The 20,898-nt window shown below is 40.2% G+C and overlaps 5 protein-coding genes across 11 annotated transcripts; 2 read left to right on the forward strand and 3 right to left on the reverse strand.

Moving 5' to 3' along the window:
• The first annotated feature begins 261 nt into the window (after positions 1–261).
• On the forward strand, positions 262–9,793 carry Naprt (nicotinate phosphoribosyltransferase). 7 transcript variants are annotated; one of them, XM_017089488.4, is made up of 12 exons: positions 262–318; positions 1,566–1,867; positions 2,755–2,925; positions 2,993–3,119; positions 3,649–3,732; positions 3,810–3,937; positions 5,210–5,350; positions 5,410–5,581; positions 5,946–6,272; positions 8,174–8,439; positions 8,501–8,910; positions 8,977–9,793. In XM_017089488.4, the coding sequence occupies exons 2-12, from the start codon at positions 1,777–1,779 to the stop codon at positions 9,052–9,054; spliced, it is 1,995 nt and encodes a 664-aa protein (XP_016944977.2). In that variant the 5' UTR covers positions 262–318; positions 1,566–1,776; the 3' UTR covers positions 9,055–9,793. The 7 variants fall into 7 exon arrangements, with proteins under 7 accessions (XP_016944977.2, XP_016944976.2, XP_070855672.1 ...); XM_017089487.4 differs by having other exon boundaries at positions 269–364; XM_070999570.1 differs by lacking the exon at positions 262–318 and adding an exon at positions 587–1,027 and having other exon boundaries at positions 5,410–5,566.
• Positions 9,794–9,872: 79 nt separating this feature from the next.
• LOC139355191 (accessory gland protein Acp29AB-like) lies at positions 9,873–10,768 on the reverse strand. Its single transcript, XM_070999574.1, has one exon. The coding sequence runs from the start codon at positions 10,684–10,686 to the stop codon at positions 9,922–9,924; it is 765 nt and encodes a 254-aa protein (XP_070855675.1). The 5' UTR covers positions 10,687–10,768; the 3' UTR covers positions 9,873–9,921.
• Positions 10,769–10,911: 143 nt separating this feature from the next.
• LOC108012003 (accessory gland protein Acp29AB-like) lies at positions 10,912–12,033 on the reverse strand. Its single transcript, XM_017077278.4, has 2 exons — positions 11,763–12,033; positions 10,912–11,702 (listed from the first exon to the last, which is right to left on the reverse strand). The coding sequence occupies exons 1-2, from the start codon at positions 11,974–11,976 to the stop codon at positions 11,122–11,124; spliced, it is 795 nt and encodes a 264-aa protein (XP_016932767.3). The 5' UTR covers positions 11,977–12,033; the 3' UTR covers positions 10,912–11,121.
• Positions 12,034–12,592: 559 nt separating this feature from the next.
• Positions 12,593–13,747, reverse strand: LOC108020982 (C-type lectin domain family 4 member M). Its single transcript, XM_017089480.4, has one exon. The coding sequence runs from the start codon at positions 13,745–13,747 to the stop codon at positions 12,593–12,595; it is 1,155 nt and encodes a 384-aa protein (XP_016944969.4).
• Positions 13,748–14,271: 524 nt separating this feature from the next.
• On the forward strand, positions 14,272–15,809 carry Tbcc (Tubulin-binding cofactor C). The gene has a single exon (XM_070999572.1). It carries the CDS (start codon positions 14,574–14,576, stop codon positions 15,642–15,644), a length of 1,071 nt encoding a protein of 356 aa, XP_070855673.1. The 5' UTR covers positions 14,272–14,573; the 3' UTR covers positions 15,645–15,809.
• Positions 15,810–20,898: the final 5,089 nt, after the last annotated feature.

The raw sequence follows: 20,898 nt of genomic DNA on the forward strand, positions 1-20,898 counted from the left end.
GCCATACATGTTGATTAAAAAGATACCATACATGTTGTTTTTGAAGGTCAAAGTTAATCTGTAGACGCCAGTAAAAATAAGCAGAGTTGAAACAGTGGTTTTCTTTTCTCTCATATAGTCCCCAAAATAATATTCAAAAACAGTATTTTAAATTATGATAAATAGCTAGAAAATATCGATCCCGCAGTTTTCAAAAAAAGCTGTGGAATACGTTGAAGGCGCCCATCTGGCAACACTGGCCAACCCACAACAGCCCGAACAGCTGTTCGCCAGAGAAGAAGAAGAGCGTGCGCGAGAGCGTTCGTGAATGAATTAAAAGTAATTTAAGTTTTTCGTGTGTGTAGCGGGCAAAAACTAAAAACACGTAAATAAATGTGATAAGCAAGTTGTCAGCTGGTGATAACAGAAAGGTCACCTGGAACGGCTGAAACACGTGGAATATGACGAAAGCGAGTGGAAAAGTGTGAAACAGCCGCCTAATTAGAAAAAAAAGTGAAAGTGCATACAGAATTCTGCCGCCCACGCCCCCTCTTTTCGTGGGCGGGGGCACCCCCGCCCCTTTGCGCCCCACTTTTCCCGCCCCCCTTGAGTGTGTGTGCTCGGGTGTGCGTGGCGTGCGCCTGTGTTGCGCGACCTTCACGCAACCTTCAACATGCAGCAACACGTTGTGTGCAATCAAACATTTAGCCAATAATCCGAATAAACAACGAATAAGAACAACAACGAATCGCAATAACAGCTAAAAAATAAAAGCAGAAATCAAACCAACCGGCTGCCAATGGCAACCAAAAACAAAAATCAACAAATTCTCACGACAACAAAAAACTGCATTGCGCTCTCCCTCTCTCTTCGGGTTCTCGCTCTCTCTCTCGCTTAACCCGTTTGCTCTTGCGATTTGAATTTCGGATTCAATTCAACTTCAAAAGTCGAGCGGTAAAGTTCGCCCCGCGATAAAGAAGTGATCCCATCCTGAGAGTGAAAATAAAAACAAATTCTAGCCGCGTTATCAAAACGGGCCTGAAATCGTGTCAGTTTAATTGATAGCAGCCCTACATAATAATCGGGATTCGTATTGCCCCATGCAAATTAGCACGTATTTCATTAGCATTTCAAAACTTTCGTGATATGGCGTTTCAGTTTCGGTACCCGGTGATTGACAAATAAATACCCTATGCTTTACACCCTATTGTTTCTTAAAATTTAAATTTAATTGAGTAAAAAAGTGCTTCAAGAAATCCTTTAATTTGTTTTAAAGCCTCTTAATTTGGTATACGTTTGTTGGCAAAAGTGATTTGAATATAAGTAACTTAATAAACTCCAAAAAATAGTAATATTCATAATGATATGTTACTTATTTCAAACCAACATTAACCATCAAAACAAGCTAATTACCGGGTACCCCAAAGTCCTTATAGTTCTGTTAGATATTCATAATAGTTTCAACTGCATTACTTATGCTAAGTTATTTGTACACGAGCGCGAAAAGATCGCGTTACGTCATTTGAGCTGAAACAATTTACAATCTCCCTCCAGCCAATTGCAAAACAATTTTCTGCCTCTTACAGATAAACAGGCACAAAAGTTCAACGGCACTCGGTCGATTATAAATAAGCCAACAAGCAGAAACAATTAATTAATTTGTTTATTTGGCACAATAATTGCCGCAAACGAGTCGCGTGTGAACGAACAAATAGAATTACGGACCCACTGGCACATCATCGGAAACCCCAAGCCTTATAGAAGATATAGCTCGAGATTCCACAGATCGGCGACAAAATGAATGACCGTGAATTAGGCTGTGCGGGCGGCCAGTTTATGGATCGCGGACGGATGAATCAGAATGGAGTGGTCCAGCCCCTGCTGACAGGTAATTACAAAGTATTTATGGCCAACAGATGGCTGTCAATATTACCTAACTATATTAGGGCATTTTTGATTAATATTTAAAGAATTCTGAGGGCCGACCCAAAAGTGTTTCAATCCATTTTATTGCCCTTGAAAGCTGTATTGAGTTCTTATTTCATAATATTTTTACTCGAGAACTTCAAAAACAATTTTGAATTAGTATTGCAAAACAACAGCGACACAAAAAAACTGATAATATTATCATAGTCAATTAATATGTTACAAACAATTTGTTAAAATATTGAAATTTGTAAGATGTAGAGTTTGCCAGAGTTTGAACCAAGTGCCCTCCCTACCAATTCTAATTATAAAAACGTTAGATATATTTAATACCATATTTGAGGTGGTTTTTTACTTCGATTTTAAAACCCAAAAGCCAACTGACATTTAAGCAGAGACATTTTGGCGCGCTATGCAATGCTGCCGGCTTTACCAATATACCTCTCTATATGTACCCCACATATATTTTTAGGCATGGCAGACACGAGCGCAAATAAATAAAACAAAAAAGCGATCTTTAGGTCTTTGCACTTAGATAAGAATTTGCATTTCATTTGCAGGCTCGTGTTTTTGTATCTGGGTAGCGATAATTGCCCCCATCAGCTATAGACTTTCCAGGTTATCTTATCTGCCGCAACTCTAGACTGAAATTTTCGCTACTATGTACGGAGGGACCTATTTAAGTTAAACCTTAAATATGCAAAGTAATACGATATGCATTATATTAGCAAGAAGCTTAACTGCTATAGTATATAGTATTTTGGCTTTATTGCACTTTTCCAGGTCCTGTTATTAAACAATATAGATATTGTCCACGACTAATAAATGTATTCATCTACTATATTACAGACTTGTATCAAATAACGATGGCCTACGCCTACTGGAAATCCGATAAGACCGATGACACGGCCGTATTCGATCTGTTCTTTCGCAACAATCCATTCCATGGTGAATTCACGATTTTCGCCGGGCTCGAGGAGTGCCTGAAATTCCTGGATAGCTTCCACTATTCCCAAAGCGGTGAGTGCTTGGACATCTATATTTTTTTATTCATATTAGTTAATCAATTTGATTGGACCCCTTTCAGATATCGAATACCTGAAGCAAACACTGCCCGAGGGCATTGAGCACGAGTTCTTTGAGTACCTCGGCAACCTGACGGCGCGGGATGTCACCTTGTATGCCATTGATGAGGGCACGGTAGCATTTCCACGGTGGGTTTGCATGGGGTCCATAGGACTCGGTTATATTGCCTACATAGTCAAACCATTTGGATTTTAGGGGACTGAGTCCTAGCCTATCAAAATATGATAAATAACTTCCAAAGTATATGTTTCCTATGATTAATATTAAAATTTGATTATTGTTTATACATTTACTGTATTTAATAATAATATATAATATTTAAGATTAGAAGTATTACACATGTTGAGGTTTTTTTATGTAACAAGAACAGCTAATGTTTATGGAATTTAAAATGAATAACTTATTCTTCAAGATATTTGATAAGAAGTCATCAAAACAGTCAGCACTTATTTAATCAGAAAATTACTTTATGGGGCTTATAAGCAGGCATCATTACGAGTATTATCAGTTTCGAGGTTTTTCATTTTAATCAAAGTTCAGTTAATGGCAGGCAGACACTAATGGATGCTATCTAAAAGCAACATTTAGGGGCTAAGATTATCTTTAAGATACCGCAGGCTTGTATATAAAATGTTTACAACATATTTTTATTTTTAGAGTTCCCATCATTAAAATCGAGGGACCTTTGATCATAGTACAGCTGCTGGAAACGACTCTTCTCACCTTGGTAAATTATGCCAGGTAGGTCCCCCACTTATATTTTCATCCTACTATCTGGAAATTTCCTAATACTGCCTCTTCTTGCCACCCAAAAACAGTTTAATGGCCACCAATGCAGCCCGTTATCGCATGGTAGCTGGCAAACATGTCAAACTATTGGAATTTGGACTGCGTCGTGCCCAGGGACCGGATGGCGGTCTTTCCGCATCGAAATATTCCTACACAGGTACTGAGCACCATCATAAAATATGAACTTTCACACGACCCAAACTCCGAAACCCACTGGGTTCTATAAAGCCGTGACAAGTAAGGTCAAACGTGTGCGATATAAACATTTTTTCGGCATTGCCAAATTGCATGCAGACAGCTCATTATCAATTAAAAATAATAGGGGAATGGGAATCGTCAGGAATTGGGCAAAGTTTGGTCACAGTTACCTTTTTTAGGGGCCTTATGTGTTTTATTCGAAAGGGGATAATGGCTAAAGAAGGTGGTGGTATAATCAGAACTATTTAAATTGGTTATTTGACAATCTTAGGGATCAGTTTGTTAATCAACTAATAAACTCATGACACAAAACATTTTAGACATATTCTAGTTTTTCTTTTAGAAATACAGAAATTTACAATATGGATGTTTGCCTTGCCCATTTTACAGGGAATGTAGGTAGCCCATAGCCACCATAACATTGATCTTTCCGAAGGGGGCGAAGTATGAGGACGTCGGTGCTTTTCATATTGTTTTCTGCCTGACTTTTTATGATGTGCATGCATGCAAAGCACGTGTCACTGTCAGGAGCTGAGGCTCCACTGACTCTGATTTCCGATTTCCCATTTCTCAAGGCCCTCCCCAAACTATGAGTAATTCTCCGCCTTCACCAAGGCTTCCGCTTCTCCTCATCTAGTAGTTCCGCCACCCACCTTCTCCTCTTGCGACAAAGTTCAAGAACTCTTGTTTATGTGTTAAACTAAATGCGCCCCGAAAGCAGTAAAGTCCCTAAAGTGGGTGGCACACGCAACGCCCACGTAGGGTGTCCATGTACATGGAATATCGGTGCCAGGTACATATCGAATCCGGACTCGATACTGGGAAAGGAGCCTCTGCTGCGGAGCCTTTCAATTGGCGCTCACACATCGTAACTTTTTCGGTTTCGTTCGTTAGGCAGGCAACGCTGAAAGTTTTTAATGCGTTCCACAATGTAGTTGGGCTATGGGTTTGGGATATATATTCCCTATATAGTATCACCCACAAATCAATGGATGGCTTCGCGTGGCGTCAAGGTTCCCGCCAAGGCCTCTTTTTTTGGCGGGTTGAATAACTGAAGGGAAAGGCTGCGAAATTGAAATGTTTATGGCCGGAATTTCCGCTCTTAATGGCAGAATTTAATGATAGAGTACCATTAAGGAGGTATTTAAAAGTTTGGAAGGTACTGCAGTGGGTAGTTGTAAAATAGTTGAAATACATTCCAGATACAATAATTTATTTCTACACTTCTTAGGTGGCTTTGATGGCACCTCCAATGTGCTGGCTGGAAAGCTCTTCAACATCCCCGTAAAGGGAACCCATGCCCATGCTTATATCACAAGTTTTAGTAGCATTGGAGAGCTGAAGACCCGTCTGATTAAGCACAAGCAAACAGGTGAAGGATTACTGATATGACCCATCAAGAAAACCCATTGACATTCGAATATTTTGCAGGCATTATGGAGGATCTTTTGGAGCACGCTATCAAGCACCGGGGGTTGCTGTCCCATCTCCTGGACGTGTCCACTGAGGAATCCAGCGAGGGAGAACTGGCGGCGATGGTATCCTATGCCATCGCATTCCCCGATGGTTTCATGGCCCTTGTCGATACGTACGATGTTAAGAGGTATTTCGCTTCTAGGCAGATTCTCTCGGAACGGTTTTAGTTATCGGTTTTTCCTTCGTTTGTGTTGTAATACCCGTAACTCTCCCGGTTACCCTCTTTTTACCCCTGTTATTTTGAGTATGGATTTCTTTGATCTATTTTGTATTGTATTTGAGACTCTCGAGACGTGCACCAGCCAGATAAAAATACCCAAACAAGAGTAACTATTAAACAGCTAACCCAGTCAAGATTTACCATAGAAAATATCCCATACATTGACAAAGTATTCTTGAGTTTGTTTCTGCCACACCCCCAATCATTTCCCAATGTGAGCTTTTATTTTTGGTTTTTCGATTGAGTAATAATCCAAAGTATTATCCAACAGCCGAGAAACAGAACAAGCCAACACAGAACCCAAGATTATCAATGATATCAAGTCTGAGAACAGTCTGCCAAAGCCGAGGCCATCGACCAATGGCCATCAAAATGGCAAGTCTAATGGCCAAGTAAACGGACACAAGACCAATGGCCATCAGAATGGTATTGCTCAGAGTAACGGCAGTAGATCGCCAAAAGATACAAAGATACAAGATACTAAAACCAGCACAACAACTACGACAACAAAAACAGCAACAACAACAGCAGCTTTAAAGACAACAACAGTGTCCAATGGGACGGCATACCTACCAAAATATGTCGAGAAGTCATTCAGGTAAATGTCGTTATCGAAAAAGACGTTTGAGTAACAGAAAAACAAAATTTGCATAGGCGAAAATTAAATTTAAAGAATTTATATTATCTATCTTTCCATTGTCATTTTTACTGACCTAATCATTTTCCATATCCTAATTTTTACCAACATTTTTCTTCTGCTTTTTGAAAGCTTCCAGTCTAACCTTATCGCTCATTTAAGCTATCATTATTTTCGGTTAAATATTACTAATTAGAGCTGGGAAAAACTATGTTTTTGGATTTGTTTTTAAATTTTCAAGCTAAAAATCGAATTTTTTCTAGCTCTTTTATTAATATATCATTTAATGCTCTAAATTTTTGAGTTTCCTAATGTAAGCCTGCATGTTAACATGGAGATATACTTAACCAAAATTTAGAAACAAAATTCAAAATTATAACCATCATATCCATGCATACATATATATGTGCATATGTCTATGTATGTGTCCTCTGCTTTGGTGTTACGAAATTGGTCATCTAGTCATTTCCTATAATGGGGAACAATTCTGGCAAAAAAATAAAACAAACAAACCCAACCAGAACAGGTGAAGTCAACTCATTTATTTAGTTTTCTGCTTTCTCCCTCTTGCTTTCCTAACTTTCTTCTGTATTTTTGGGTATCACTATTTCTACTGACACATGCAACTATCATACTAAATCTTTATCGTTTAACATTCTTTTTCTAACTCACTTTTGTTTATTAATTTTTTTATTTTTTCGTCCTAAATGTGAATGTGAAACAAGTTAAAACAAGATCATTAATCGAACCAAATCAAAAACCCATTAAAAATCGAAAATGAAAAGAATTTACGAACCTAACATAGTATACAAATGACTTCCGGCACTATTTTGGCAGAGGTATGTAAAACACACGTCTTCAAGTTACAAACCCCAGCGATTCGAACAGTCAGCAACATGATATAAGCAACAACACTATAATATCATATGGCATACACTCACCCACTCGAAAGCAACAATTACGGCAACCAACAAAAGTTCATGCAAACGATCAGCGATCCTAAAGCTCACACATAACAAGGTGCATAAAACAATTAAAAAAGTATACCAAAAAGTGCGATACAAATTGACATTATTAAATTTTTTACTAAAAACTAAATAGTACTCCAGTTTGCTGTGTAACGATAAGAAAACTAATCAGATTTCTTGGATACCTTTTGAGTGACGTAAAGTAAAATACTGCTCTACACATTTCTGAATGTTTCAATTGTTCAACATTGTTTTAAGCACGAAAATGAAACCAAAAACCGAAACGAAAACACGCACTGACTCACCCTAATGCTGTCATAGACCTAACCCCGTTTTTATTGTCCTCGTCCCCTTTCACGAACAATTTGGTTTAAGTTTTACATTTTTTCGGACTTTAATTTTCCTGTTTTTCCGTCCCCAGTTTTGTATTGTTAAATATTTTCTCTTCAATCTACAAATGTCCTTGGATATTTTCCAGAATATATTTTCGTTAGTTTTTAAACCTGTACATAGTTAAGAAAAAGCGTCCGAGAGAGCACACTGCATGGCTTGAAAACAAAAACCGAAAATCTTCGACATTTTGTGCTGCTCCCTAACAAGAAAATGATACAAATTTTCCCAGGCTGAATTTTCCAACACCCAGAGCCGCACTTGCAAATCGAAAAGAACTAATTTGGGTTCTCAAACACGTTTTCTTTAGCTCCACCCCACTTTCCAAACCATTTGTTTTTGTGTAATTCTCGCTTTAAACCTAGTGGCAAACAAAAAAACCAAATATTGTATAGCAAAATGAGAGAAATACTTTTGTTGAATTGAGAACCAAAAACCAAGCAGCACTTGATGGGGTCTGCAAATGCGATTACTGAACACCCGGTCCTGTTTTCTTCTCTGTAGGAGTGGTCTGCTGAACTTCAGTGCCGTGGCCTTGGCCCTGAACGACCTGGGCTACCATGCACTGGGCATAAGGATCGACTCCGGGGACCTGGCCTATCTCTCCTGTTTGGCGCGGGAGACCTTCGAGAAGGTGGCGGAGCGGTTCAAGGTTCCTTGGTTCAACAAGCTGACCATCGTGGCGTCGAACGACATCAACGAGGACACCATCCTCAGCCTGAATGAGCAGGGGCACAAGATCGATTGCTTTGGCATTGGCACGCATTTGGGTGAGTGTTGCTGGGCTTACAAGAAATGTAATAGTTCCTATACTACTGCAATACTTTCCAGTCACCTGCCAGCGACAACCGGCCCTGGGATGCGTGTACAAGCTGGTGGAGATCAACGGCCAGCCGAGGATCAAGCTGAGCCAGGACGTGGAGAAGGTGACGATGCCGGGCAACAAGAATGCCTATCGGCTGTACAGCGCCGATGGCCACGCCCTGATCGACCTGCTGCAGAAGGTATCGGAGCCGCCGCCGGCGGTGGGACAGAAGGTCCTGTGCCGCCACCCCTTCCAGGAATCGAAGCGCGCCTACGTGATACCCTCGCACGTGGAATCTCTGTACAAGGTGTACTGGAAGGCGGGCAAGATCTGCCAGCAGCTCCCCACCTTGGAGCAGGTGCGCGAGAAGGTCCAGATCTCGCTGAAGACGCTGCGCAACGACCACAAACGCACGCTCAACCCAACGCCCTATAAGGTGAGTAGTTAGCTTACATGCCCAAAATGATATAACTATAGTAATGGTATTTCCAATCCCTTCCAGGTGGCCGTCAGCGACAATCTGTACAACTTCATTCACGATCTGTGGCTGCAGAACGCTCCCATCGGCGAGCTCTCATGATCTATATAAGGAGGATCTCACGATCTATTCGCAGATGCGCGAAAACATTTCCGAGAAATTTACTTTTGTTTGGTGTACAACTTTCTGTTTACTGCGTTTTTCGCAAGTTTTAGTCATCTGCTGGTCACATGCATTATAGAATTGGAATTTGTTCTGTCCCACGAAGATTATCCGTAAATATGGAGCACAAATTCCAACGGAAACTGGCGAGTGAATTTCAAAACATTGTGTAGTCAATAGTCTTAACGTGTTATAACTAATATTTACTGCTATATAAAACGCACATCATATTCAGGAATGTGTCATGTGCCTTAAACGGAAGCGGAAACGGAAAAAGAATCAGGATGCAAAGGAAACACAAACCCAAAAACGAGTAACTATGATCAACCAAAAATCGGAGCAGAGTAAAGATGTCTTTAATATTTTTCTAGTACTTAAGTGTTGAAATGTTGCTAACGAAGAAGGAAAGTTAGAAGTACAAATGCTTTTTAGGACATTTGCACGCAATAAGGCACACATCCAGCACACACCTAACTATATATATATATTATTAGATACCATACTTTACATACTATGTTTATGTATTTAACTAAATTCAATTGTAAATATGTTCAACTGGATAACTTTAAGCCAACTAAGCAATAACACACCCAACACACACCGCCACCTCTAAATGATCGCTTCTTAAAAATGTTTGCCTGTAGTTTTGGTCGAAAATAAAAAGTGGAAGAGAGCCGAGCATCATCCTGTTTTTCAAGTTGGTGGTTTTGGGTATGGTTTTATAAAAACATTGAAAAGGAACTTTAATGTTAACAATGTTTGTATAATCTTAGAGAATTTATTTATTGGAATATTCTTTGTTTCCAACTAGACAGTGTTGTCCAAACTGCAAATGAAATTAAAAGCAAACCAACACGGCCAATCAGCCATTCCTTTGCTGATAGTAATGCCAACGCAGTTCTCGTAGTTCTCTCTGTTGTCGGGATCTCCGGCAAACCATTTAAGAAATGGCGCCATATTTCCGGAAGCCTCAGATAGATAGACCCCTTCAACGCTTCTATCGTTTATGCCCAGCCAGTAACGATGGTTTTCCTTGAGTTTCAGTACGATGGCATCGAACTCTTCTTGATTTTGGATGGCTGCCAAGTATCCTCCTTTTTCTAGACAGAAGAATTTTGCATCAATCCAGCTTTTCTGTATTTCTTCTTCAATATAGAAGTAACGGGCTCCGATCCGTTCAAATCCTGGTGGGATAATGTTCGTTTTCGGTGCCTCAGTTACTACCGGTCTTCTCTCGATCATGGCCTCAATTCTGTCCAGTCTTTCATTCGTTTCGAGTTTTATTTGATCCAGAAACTTAAGCATTTCCTTTTGAACCTCCTGGGTATTTTTTTGCATGGTGTCCAGAATCGTTAGAGTTGTTTTGTGGGTTGTAACTTGCAACTTTATTTGTTTCTGGATACTTTCGATTTTATCACCCAAAGGTTGAAGTACTCCAAAACAGTAAGCCCCACATTGCGTTGGGGCATCCTTCAGGACACAAACCGAACAGGTCTCATCCTGGGACGTAACTATTCCGTAAAGATTGCACGCAACAAGGGCGGACAGAAAAAATGTTCCAAGCTTGTGCATTTCGGTAGTGCAGAACCATGGAATGAAAAAGATGCCAAAAGACTGATTTTGGGTACGAGTTTTCCAATTATATATGCTTCCCATACATACTATACAAATAATTATATATACATATACAAAAATTTATTATTCGGCCACGCGATTAAATTTAAAAAAAGATAGCATTCTGAGAATTCTACCAACATGAATAATAAACATAATAATAAAATAGCAACACGCTTTCAGTGGAATTAAATCGAATTAAATTTATATTTAAATTCTTTTCGAAAACAAAACGACAGTGTGTAGGTATACATTACTAAGGCACACGTGAAAGTAAAATATATATTTATGCCATTCCATTCAATAAATTAACAGAATCAAATCTATACATTTTTTATCAATTTTCAGAGGAAACGATCGCACTGAATTTAAAAGGTTTCTAAGAAAAAGATTTTAAACTTCATTATCACTTTGGCAAATTAAATACCGACTTTCGGAGCACGGATGATCGTTCATGCCGCCATTATCAAGTTCAACGCAGTACTCATTTTGTTTCGCGTTGTTTGGTTCCCTAGGGCGCCACTTCAAAAATGGATTTTTCTTGCCGGATGCCTCAGAAACGTAGATTTCATGATTATCCCTATTGTTGATCCCCAGCCAGTAACGTTTGTCACCTAGTTTCGCCGCAATGGCGTCCAACTCCTCTTGGTCCTTAATGCTGGCTATATAGCCACCCATTTCGCGACACTTTTTTCCAGCCTGAAACCAATCCTGATTACTTTCACTATCGACGTAAAAGAGTCTTGAACCGATTCGCTGAAACTTTGGCCAAAACACTTTGTTATAAATTTCGGAAACGGTTTCCATAAGTTTGGCCTGCTGAGTCTGCATCTTCGTCAGCATATCATTCTGATTATTTTCCTTTCTTTCAAAGTCCACGAGGACATTCTTTAAAGATTCCTGTAACGATGCAATAGTATTCTGGAAGTCCGTCTGCTGATTCTGTATAGCCATTAGTTTGTCCGCGATGTCCTCTGGAACAAATTTAATTTTTAAAGATTTCAAAAAGTATTCCCTCTCAATTTTCATCTTACTCTGCTTGACTTCCAGGGTTGTGTCCAGATCATCAAAAACATTGCATTTGCTTTGCCTCGCAATATGATCAAGCAAAGGTAGCATTTTTACCATCAGTTGATTTGCCGGGTCTTGTGGAACTGTAGACAAGTCGGCATCTAAGGATTTTGCCTGGGTCCCATAGGAAGTCCAGGCAAAAATCACGATCGAAAAATAAATTGCCACTTTGAACATACTGAGCGCGTAGAACAACAAGTGGCGAACGATGCCAACGAACTGAATATTCTTCACTAAAGTGGACCGCATTTATATTCGTCTTGTGTATATACCCAAAACACTGGGAAATGCTTTCTTCTCTGCATTGACCACATATATAGCCATAAGCAAGAAGAAACAATGTTTTGCGAGAACACAATTTGTATATGCTATGATTTTTATTTAAATTAAATCGTGTCTAAAATTTTGTTTATTAACAACGGTAATTAGGGTAAAGAGTTTCCTGGACTCCTGTGGTTCGATATTTTTTTAACAGATTCTACTCGTTATAAATATCAAAGAAACACATGTGTATAAATTTTCTTATACACCTATGTTGTGCAAAACGATTAATATTTTAGTTTTGAGGAACATAATAAATGTCAATGAGATATTTACAGCGGTCTCTGGAAAAATGACCATTTCACAGAATGTGATAAGTAAATGCTATTGCTATGTAACAGAACAAGAGAACTAACGCCTGCCTGGCTAAGGAACAAATAATTCAATTAATTAAGTAATGTATTAATGTATTTCTCTTTAAAAAGAACAGCAAAAGTTCTGCAAAAAATATAGTGAACAGCATTGTATTAAGCTACAAATCAAAGTTAGTTTGGCAAATTAGAAACTTCTCTTTGGAGCACGGTTCATCGTTCATCTCGCCATTCACAAGTTCAACGCAGCGCTCGTCGCTTTCACCGTGGTTGGGTTCCCCGCTTTTCCACTTCAAAAATGGAGCTTTTTCTCCGGATGCGTGGGATATGTAGACCCCAATGCTGTCTCGGTCGTTGATGCCCAGCCAGAAGTGCTCGCCACCCAGTTTCGCCTTAATGGCGTCCAACTCCTCTTGGTCTTTGATGGAGGCTATAAAGCCATCCATTTCGCGACAGGTGTTCACGGCTGTAAGCCAACTGTATGCATTTTTGCGGTCGATAAATAAAAGACTAGAGCCGATCCGCTCAAACTTCGGCCAATAGACTTTTGCGTAAATTTTGGTAAGAGTGTTCATAAGTCTGATCTGTTGAGCCTCCATCTTTGTCTGCATATCCTTCTGATTGTTTTCCAACCTCTCTAGTCTTCCCTCCAAGCCCTCCGGAATATTCTTTATATTTTCCTGTAATGTTGTCAGCCTCTCCTCGAAGTTTTCTGGGATGGTTTTCCTAAGAGCTTCCAGGTGGGATTTCTGATCTTCTAATTGAGCCCCAAGAAACTTCTGTTGATCTTGCACTCTGCCTAGATTCTTCTCATTATCAAGTGGGATTTTCTTTAGAGTCTCCTGTAAAGATGTCTGCTCTTCCTTAATTTTGCCCAGCATCTCCGCAAAGTTTTCCGGGACGATACTCTTAAAAGTCTCCGCCAGGGACTTTTGCTGCTTTTCCAGATTGATCTGCACTTCCAGTTGCGAACCCATTGACTTTTGAATGTCCGTCTGGTGAGCTTCCATTCTGGTTAATTTATCCTGAAAGTCCTGGGTTAGGACTTTCTTCAGGGTATCCCCCAGGGATATGGCTTGCCAGTCCAACTTGGTCTGTATTCTGTCCAGTTTGGCTTGAGTGTCGTTCAGTTGTAGGGCGTCGGAGGTGTTCCATTGCTCCTGGTGCTTGGCAATGTGACCCAAAAGGGGTTCCAGCACCGAGAGGCAGAACTCCCCGCACTGATTCGGCGGATCTTGCAGCAGGCATACAGACCGGGCGTTATCCTGAGATTCCGATTGGCATCCACACAGATTCCACGCAATTAATGAATACATAATATAGGTTTCGATCCTGAACATGATGAAAGTTTACATCCGCAGGCATCGAGGAATTGAAACGGAATGATTTTGGATTTATTTGTTTGAAGAGCTCTCAAGTCGATAAGAACGGGGCATCCACTTAAGTCGCATATTTACAATGTTAATATCTTGCCTCTTCGGGAACTTTCATTTGCTAGTTTTTATCTTCATTTTCTATTGTGGGCAAATCAACTAAATGAATTGTGCTTTCCAGACGATTCCTCTTATCTCAATTTGTTCAATACGTCGTAAAGCAGTTTGAAACATATTTATGAATTAAAGAAAATCTTTTTTCGCAATCTTTTTTTCGTGTTAGTTTAGTTAGCTTTAATAAAGACAGTTATAAGGACTACTCTTTAAAGTTTAAATTTGGCGCGCATAGCTTCTTCTTCCTTATTTGGCGTTGCCAGAAAATGTAAGTTAGTGGTTTGATTTGATTGCCATTCACCTTTGTTAGGCGACATTTGCTCTCTGAACATACGCCCATCGTTAATCGAAATCGGATGGTCGCCTATCGATAATAAATAAACAGAATAACTGCAATAAAATAAATAAATAGAAATTTGAACAAAAAAATTGTTGAGGAAGCAAAAACTACCTAAATTTTGAGAAGGGCTATCCAAATTATCAAGTAGAAGAGATTTCCCGAGAGGAAAGGCCACGATTTCACCGAATTTTCCCGCAGCTGCGCAACTTGCCGAGAAAAACAACAACGGTGAATCATTGAGCCCGAAACAAGAAGTTGTGCCCCCTGGAAATTGATTTTTAACCATATTTTCCTTGCAGGTCGATAGAGAAAATCATGGAGGGCGACTCGGAAAATCGAAAGGATCATGTCCTCGAACGCCTGAACAAGCGGAACAAGGACCGGCAGAACTATTTGGATGTGAAGTCGGAGCAGCGCTCCAAGGAATCGGTGCAAAACGAGGGCGTTGACTACTTCTCCTCGACTTTTACTCAAAGGACCTTAGATATTGAGCAGGGCCTGAAGGATATACAGTGTGCCGAGGGCCCGGCCAGCGATTTGGCCCGGAATTTCGCCGACATAACCCTGGAAATCCAGGACTTGCAGCGGTATCTCACGGCATCCACCATGTTCCTCTCCGATTTCAAGATCAAATCCTGTCAGAACGTCCTGAACACCCTGACTTCAGTGAGTGATGAAACCCGTCAGCGCCTGATGCCCAAGAAAAAGTTCGGTTTCAGTGGCAAAAAGACTGCCGCAAAGCAAAAACCCAACGCGAATAAGGACATAGTCGATGCCAAGCCCAGCAAGATTCCGGAAAAACTGGGCTCTAACTTCAGCTGGACCATTGAAAATCGAAAGAACGAGCATATAGTCTTGGATTCCAGTCAGGTTAATGGCCAGGATATTACCATTTCGAATGTAAGCCACTGTTTGGTGGAACTTCAGGGACATCCCGGCTCCGTGCAGGTGTCCCGGGCCTCAAATTGCACATTGTTGTGCGGCCCCATTGCCAGGTCCTTCTTCGCCGAGAACCTGGACGAGTGCACCCTCTCCATTGCCTGCCAGCAGCTGAGATTGCACTCTTCGCGGGGCATTCGCATATATCTCCATGTCACCTGTCGGGCCATCATCGAGGATTGCAAGGAAATTGAGATTGGCGAGTTTAACTACGATTATCCGGAGTTGGAAGCCGACTATCTGGCGTCGGGCCTGAATAAGTCCCAGAATAACTACACTGACGTGGCCGATTTCAACTGGCTTTCGCCGGATGTGCCCTCGCCGAACTGGAGCCTGCTCAAGGACCATCCCGATCCGAATTGGAATGCCTTGCGGCGGGACTTCATCGCCAATAGTAACAATAACAACGGACACAAGCAGGATGTCAAGGACATCTCCATCATTTAGTGGCGGCATCGGCGGCTGCTCCTTGGCTGGCTGGCCTACGGTGTCATCCTCGGTTGGCTGCTCTGGGAACTGCTGCTAAGGGCCCCAATTACTGGGCCCAAGTCTAAAACCCCTCGATCTGTGTAAATAGCTTTAAGCGTGTTGATTAAATAACCATTGTATTGATTTCTTAGCGGTTTTAAATTTTTTGGGTGCCGGGTTTTTTTAAATGTTACACTAGTATAGTGTACCTTAAATAGTAGATAACTTCTAAAATTTTTTTCCCTTTTAAGAAAAAATCGATTTTATAATAGTTGAAGTTACTGCTGTATAGTCATACCTTCTCGGCATATAAGTAGTTTATGCTGGCCTTTGTGCAGGGGGAAGTTAAAGTTCGAAATGGGCAACACACATGTATCTGTTCTTGTTTATATGTCCCGGCTAATTTGACATGTCCATTTCGGATGTGGCATAATCAGTGGTTGGCCAAAATGGCTGTGGCTGCCGCACAACTTACGGAGTGGGAGGACTACAGGACCTCATGCAAGTTTCATGTGGCCACAACAGGACCTCTCAAGTCGCCATATTGACGATGCCACTCTACTTGTCTTACAGCTTCGCACCACAAAGGCACTTTTATTAGAGCTGCTTAATTGTTTAAGTCAAGATTAAAAACATAGCTTGGAAAATATTTAGAACTTATCAAGGAAGTACCAAAATCATTAATGGATTAAATGGTAAATTTTGTATACTCAATGTTCTCTTTATTTTTGATTTCTTTTTTATTTTATTTGTATATCCTGTAAAATTGTATATAATTTTAACATCAATTGTAGTTTATTATTGATATTTAAAAGAGTATCTGATCTTCGCCTTTCTCTAACGGTTAACCGCTTTCTCTCATCCCGTTGACTTTTGCGGCTGTCAACATGGCCGACTGTCAAAATAATTAACGAATTCGAGTTACAGGCGGTGAAGGAGGGGATGTATCTCATTTATATGTACCTTCGTATATATCCCAGTGGTGTAGAAAGGGGAATGAATTGGAGACATCTCACATTAGCGAGGTAATTGAACTGCAAATTACACGAATAACTGTGATGTTGCGAGCAGGAGAAAGGCAATAAGGCTACTGTCAGATTGAGGTTATGTAATGAACTGTCAGTTCTGAAGATTTTGAAAAAATGGTACAATAAAGAGAGAAGATGGAAGAATTTAAAAGTGCAAACCAACAAAAGGTGAAGTTAGAGAATGCAAGGAAAACCACGGCAGCTACAGTATTTTCACGTTTCTTTCTGTTGCCCTCAAGGATCAACATTGCGGTGAAAAGATGTGAAAACAAGAAACTACGACCTATATGTACATACTTAAAATTTATAGAAAACGGTCAAACAAAAACATCACTACTATTATAATATCTTATTAAAGATAATTGTTATTTTATAATCACATATTTAGTAGTACATATGTACCTATATTTCCAATCTACAAGTTTTATTCCTGTTGTGAAGAAACTCGTAATCAATTTAAAAGTTGATTTCATGTGCTCTTTTTTGAATAGATTCGGCTTGCTCTGATAAGCCCCGTTTAAAACAATAGATTATAGCAATTGCAACATCCAACGCATACTCTTTTATTTTATTTGTAGGTGATTTACTCTGTTTAATCTTTTTTATTTCTTTCAGACTAGTTCTAATTCGGTTAATATTTCTGTTGCAACCGTTTTTAATAAGATAGTTTGGAATTCTCTTCGATATATGAGTTCCAGATGGTGATTTTTTGAAAGCTTTCGGTCTTTAGTGGCTGCAATTTCCGTTTATTCAAATGAACCGATGCACTATCAAATCTAATTGCTTTCACACTTGAACAGTGTTGGTAATTCCGAACACACACGCACACCTGCGACACACACACACTGACGCACTCACACGCACACGTGGACAGGTGCATCTGGGGCTGCCACATTTGCATAGCTCACAATTAGTTTTCTCATTATCGCAGATAATATTCGCCGCATTTGCGATAAGACCGAGACCCCAACAATGCTGACCGCCTCCACATTAATATTATCGCAGTGCCCGTAATTGCCTGTCCCTCTCACACTTTGATGGTTTCAATTACTGCAAAATTACCGAGCCGCGCCACCTTCGCCTTAACTCCTTCCTCGCCTCCCAACTTCCAACTTTGACCCACATGCGATCCGCAAATGCCTTTGTGTGCGGATTTTATGGCTCAGCTGATGTGGGCTACGATGCTAATTTACGCATTTAGTTAAGCGGCCCCCACTCAAAGGCCTAAGGTCACAGAGGGCTTTCTACCTTTCTTGGGGGGATATCAGGAGTTTGGAACCGTATTTTACTTTCCTTTAAAAAATATCACTTATACGCCGTGTGATACCCAAGATAACGGGTGCATCCTTGACGTAATCAACAAAAATATACAAGTTTTATGACTGGTTACAATGGGTTTTTACATTCCCAAATCACAAGCGGTGGGCTTCTATCTTTGGAGGAATATCAGGAATTTTTAACCACATTTTATTTTGTTACAAATATCACTCATACGCCATGTAACCCATTGAATAAAGTGCATCTTTTGAAGTAATCAACAAAGTTGTAGAAAATAATTGATAGATTATTATAGGTTCCTAAGTTCCAAGCTGCATTTCAAAAAATTCATTAGTCATAAAACAATGTGTGTCTGTAAACTGTAGAAAATAATATAACAAAATCTTTACAAAAATCACACCACTCGAAAGCAAGCTATTTTATATTTATGAGGCTCCTTCAAGATTAGTTAAATATTTTTAAAACAGGTTTTTAGATTTGAGAAAGTGCAACAAAGTCAAATCTTTCTTTGCTCCAAACATAGGAGACTAATTACTGAATCGGCTCTGTCATTTCTCACAACGCTTTCTCAACGGAAACCTTTAAAAACTCTTTCCGATATTGATAAGCGCAAGAACGTTGATTAATTAAGCGAATTACGGGAGTCATGCAGTGCAATTAAAATGTCAGCGCAGCCACAGAGTGTCGGAGATGTGTGTGTGTGTGTATGCATCCAATATATACGAGGATGGTAGGCTCCTGGGCAAATGTCCAGGATTGGGGTTATGCAAGGCTCCTTCTGGCCTTTTTTATTCGCAGCTTGTCTCGCTTTTTTCTACCCTTCCCGCTGCGAATTCCCACGAATCGCGAATCTGCGCTCTGCGTGTGCAGCTCAAATTGTAATTAATGATGCAAGACAGCCGGCAGTCCCTCCTGTTTCACGCCCAGATCCCCCACAAAATCCCCCCTGCGACCACAGTCGGATCCGAACCGAAAATCTCTGCCAGGCCTTGTCATCCCGGCCCGCCCACCGTGTGGCATCCGCCTCCCCTGGCTGTGGGTTTTATTCTACCCTATAAAAATCATGCTATCTTTATTTTATGACATTTTTGAAAGAACACCTTATCAGGAGTTGCGCAGAAGCCAATAGGTGGTTTGAAATCCCATCCCATTTTTTTAGGGTATTCCCATCTTCGGCCAACCATACCACTCCCATTCCGCCTGCTGTTTGTTTACTTAAATCATCGACGCGGTGCGCGTTTTAAACGCGTTTCTCATGCTTTTCGTGTAAATAAATGAAAAGTTCGTTTAATTCTCGTCGATTCTTTATGCGTTGAACAAGAGTGGTAAAGGGGCGTGGGCTGGGAAAGGGGAGCGGTGGAGGAGGGGGCGTGGCCTGGTATCGTTTACTTTGGAAATGAAAAATTATGATTACATCAACAATAATCGAAATGCGCTTGTAAGCTGCTCTGTTGCCGTCTCTCTCTGTCCCCTTTTCCTGTCCCTTTCTCGTTCCCTCCTTCCGTCTCGCTTCCCCTTGCAATTCCGTTCTTGCTTTCCGCACTCCAATCTTACACTTGGAAAAACACTTTAATTTCAATGCAACTTAGTTAAACTGTAGGCTAAAGCGAAATAGAAGTCGAAATCTAGTCATTAAATACATCAATAAAAAGTTATAATTCAAAATAATTTGTAAAGATTATTTTATATTTCGATTGTTACAATGCGAAACTTAAAAATTTTATAAACAAATGTTTGGGCTCTTTGATTTTTTTTTTTTTAAATCATAATTAACCAGGAAATCTAGGCTTATACATATTTTTGTTTGCGTATTAGGAGGCATCCTTAGTGTGATTTCTAAACGTTATTGACACCCAGGATAATTTCAAGTACATGAACAAATTATAGTCCATCCGTTAGAACGTTCCATGTATTATCCCCCAATAACAAATTTAAAATTCAACTATTTCGCCCAGTGCATAGCTATCTTTTGGCTGGCTCCCTCATTCCAGCTTTTTTATTATTTTTGTTGCCGCTGCTTGCCATTTTCGTTGTGCTTTGCTCGTTTTGGCCATTTCTCTTCGTTCCCGTTGCTGACTTGCAACGCTTTCATGCGTGGCATTTGAGGGTGGGAAGGGGGTCCTGTAGGAGGGGGAGTAATGTAAACGTTCAATATTTGTGTTCAAAGTAAAAAATCGAGACGTTCCGTGCTCTTTCGGCCCCCTTTCCTTCCGCTTTCCCCACTTTCTCCGATGCCAAGCAGCGACGCGTTCAGCCAAAAAGTATGCAATGCAAAATCGAAAAAATGCGCGTGGCAGCACCTCAGCTTTCAGCTTTCGGCTTTGGCATCAAGCCCCCAGCCTGCATCTCTCTTATCTGCCGGGGTTCCATATTTCCTCCTGATTTCCCCACCTCACGGTGCACTGGTAGAAAATGGGTGCTACAAAGAAAAATAAGTCTGTGGACTTAATAACTTTCCATAAGGTGTCTAAAAGTAGGCAACGCTTTATTTTTAGTTCGGAACTGCAGTGTATTATCGATTACCAGCAAGGTTCTTTGATTTTGATACTAAGAAATATTATTTTTATTCATCTTTGCTAAATTTAAATAAGTTTAATTACTAATTCGTTAAAGAGTTGTTTAAATTTGATCAAATGGAGGAAAACAAGTGTTTATCGTGACAAACTTAAAAATAAATTAACTGATTAGTCATTTAAGACATTTTAAGAACACACATGTCTAAGAGTACGTTAATACGATGCCAACATAGTCTTTTCAAAGCCTACTATTGGACACCTTTTTAGGAGGTCTTAAACCCATATAGGTTTTTTTGGCACCCCCAAACAAAGAGTATTTTTTTCTGTGATCGCTTTCTTTGGTCGGGGCTGAGCCATGCTTATAAATCAGCGACGTCTGGGAACGGCGACAGGCATTTGCACCCGGCCCCG

Source organism: Drosophila suzukii, chromosome 2L (assembly GCF_043229965.1).
Source record: "Drosophila suzukii chromosome 2L, CBGP_Dsuzu_IsoJpt1.0, whole genome shotgun sequence".
Taxonomy (NCBI): Eukaryota; Metazoa; Arthropoda; class Insecta; order Diptera; family Drosophilidae; genus Drosophila; species Drosophila suzukii.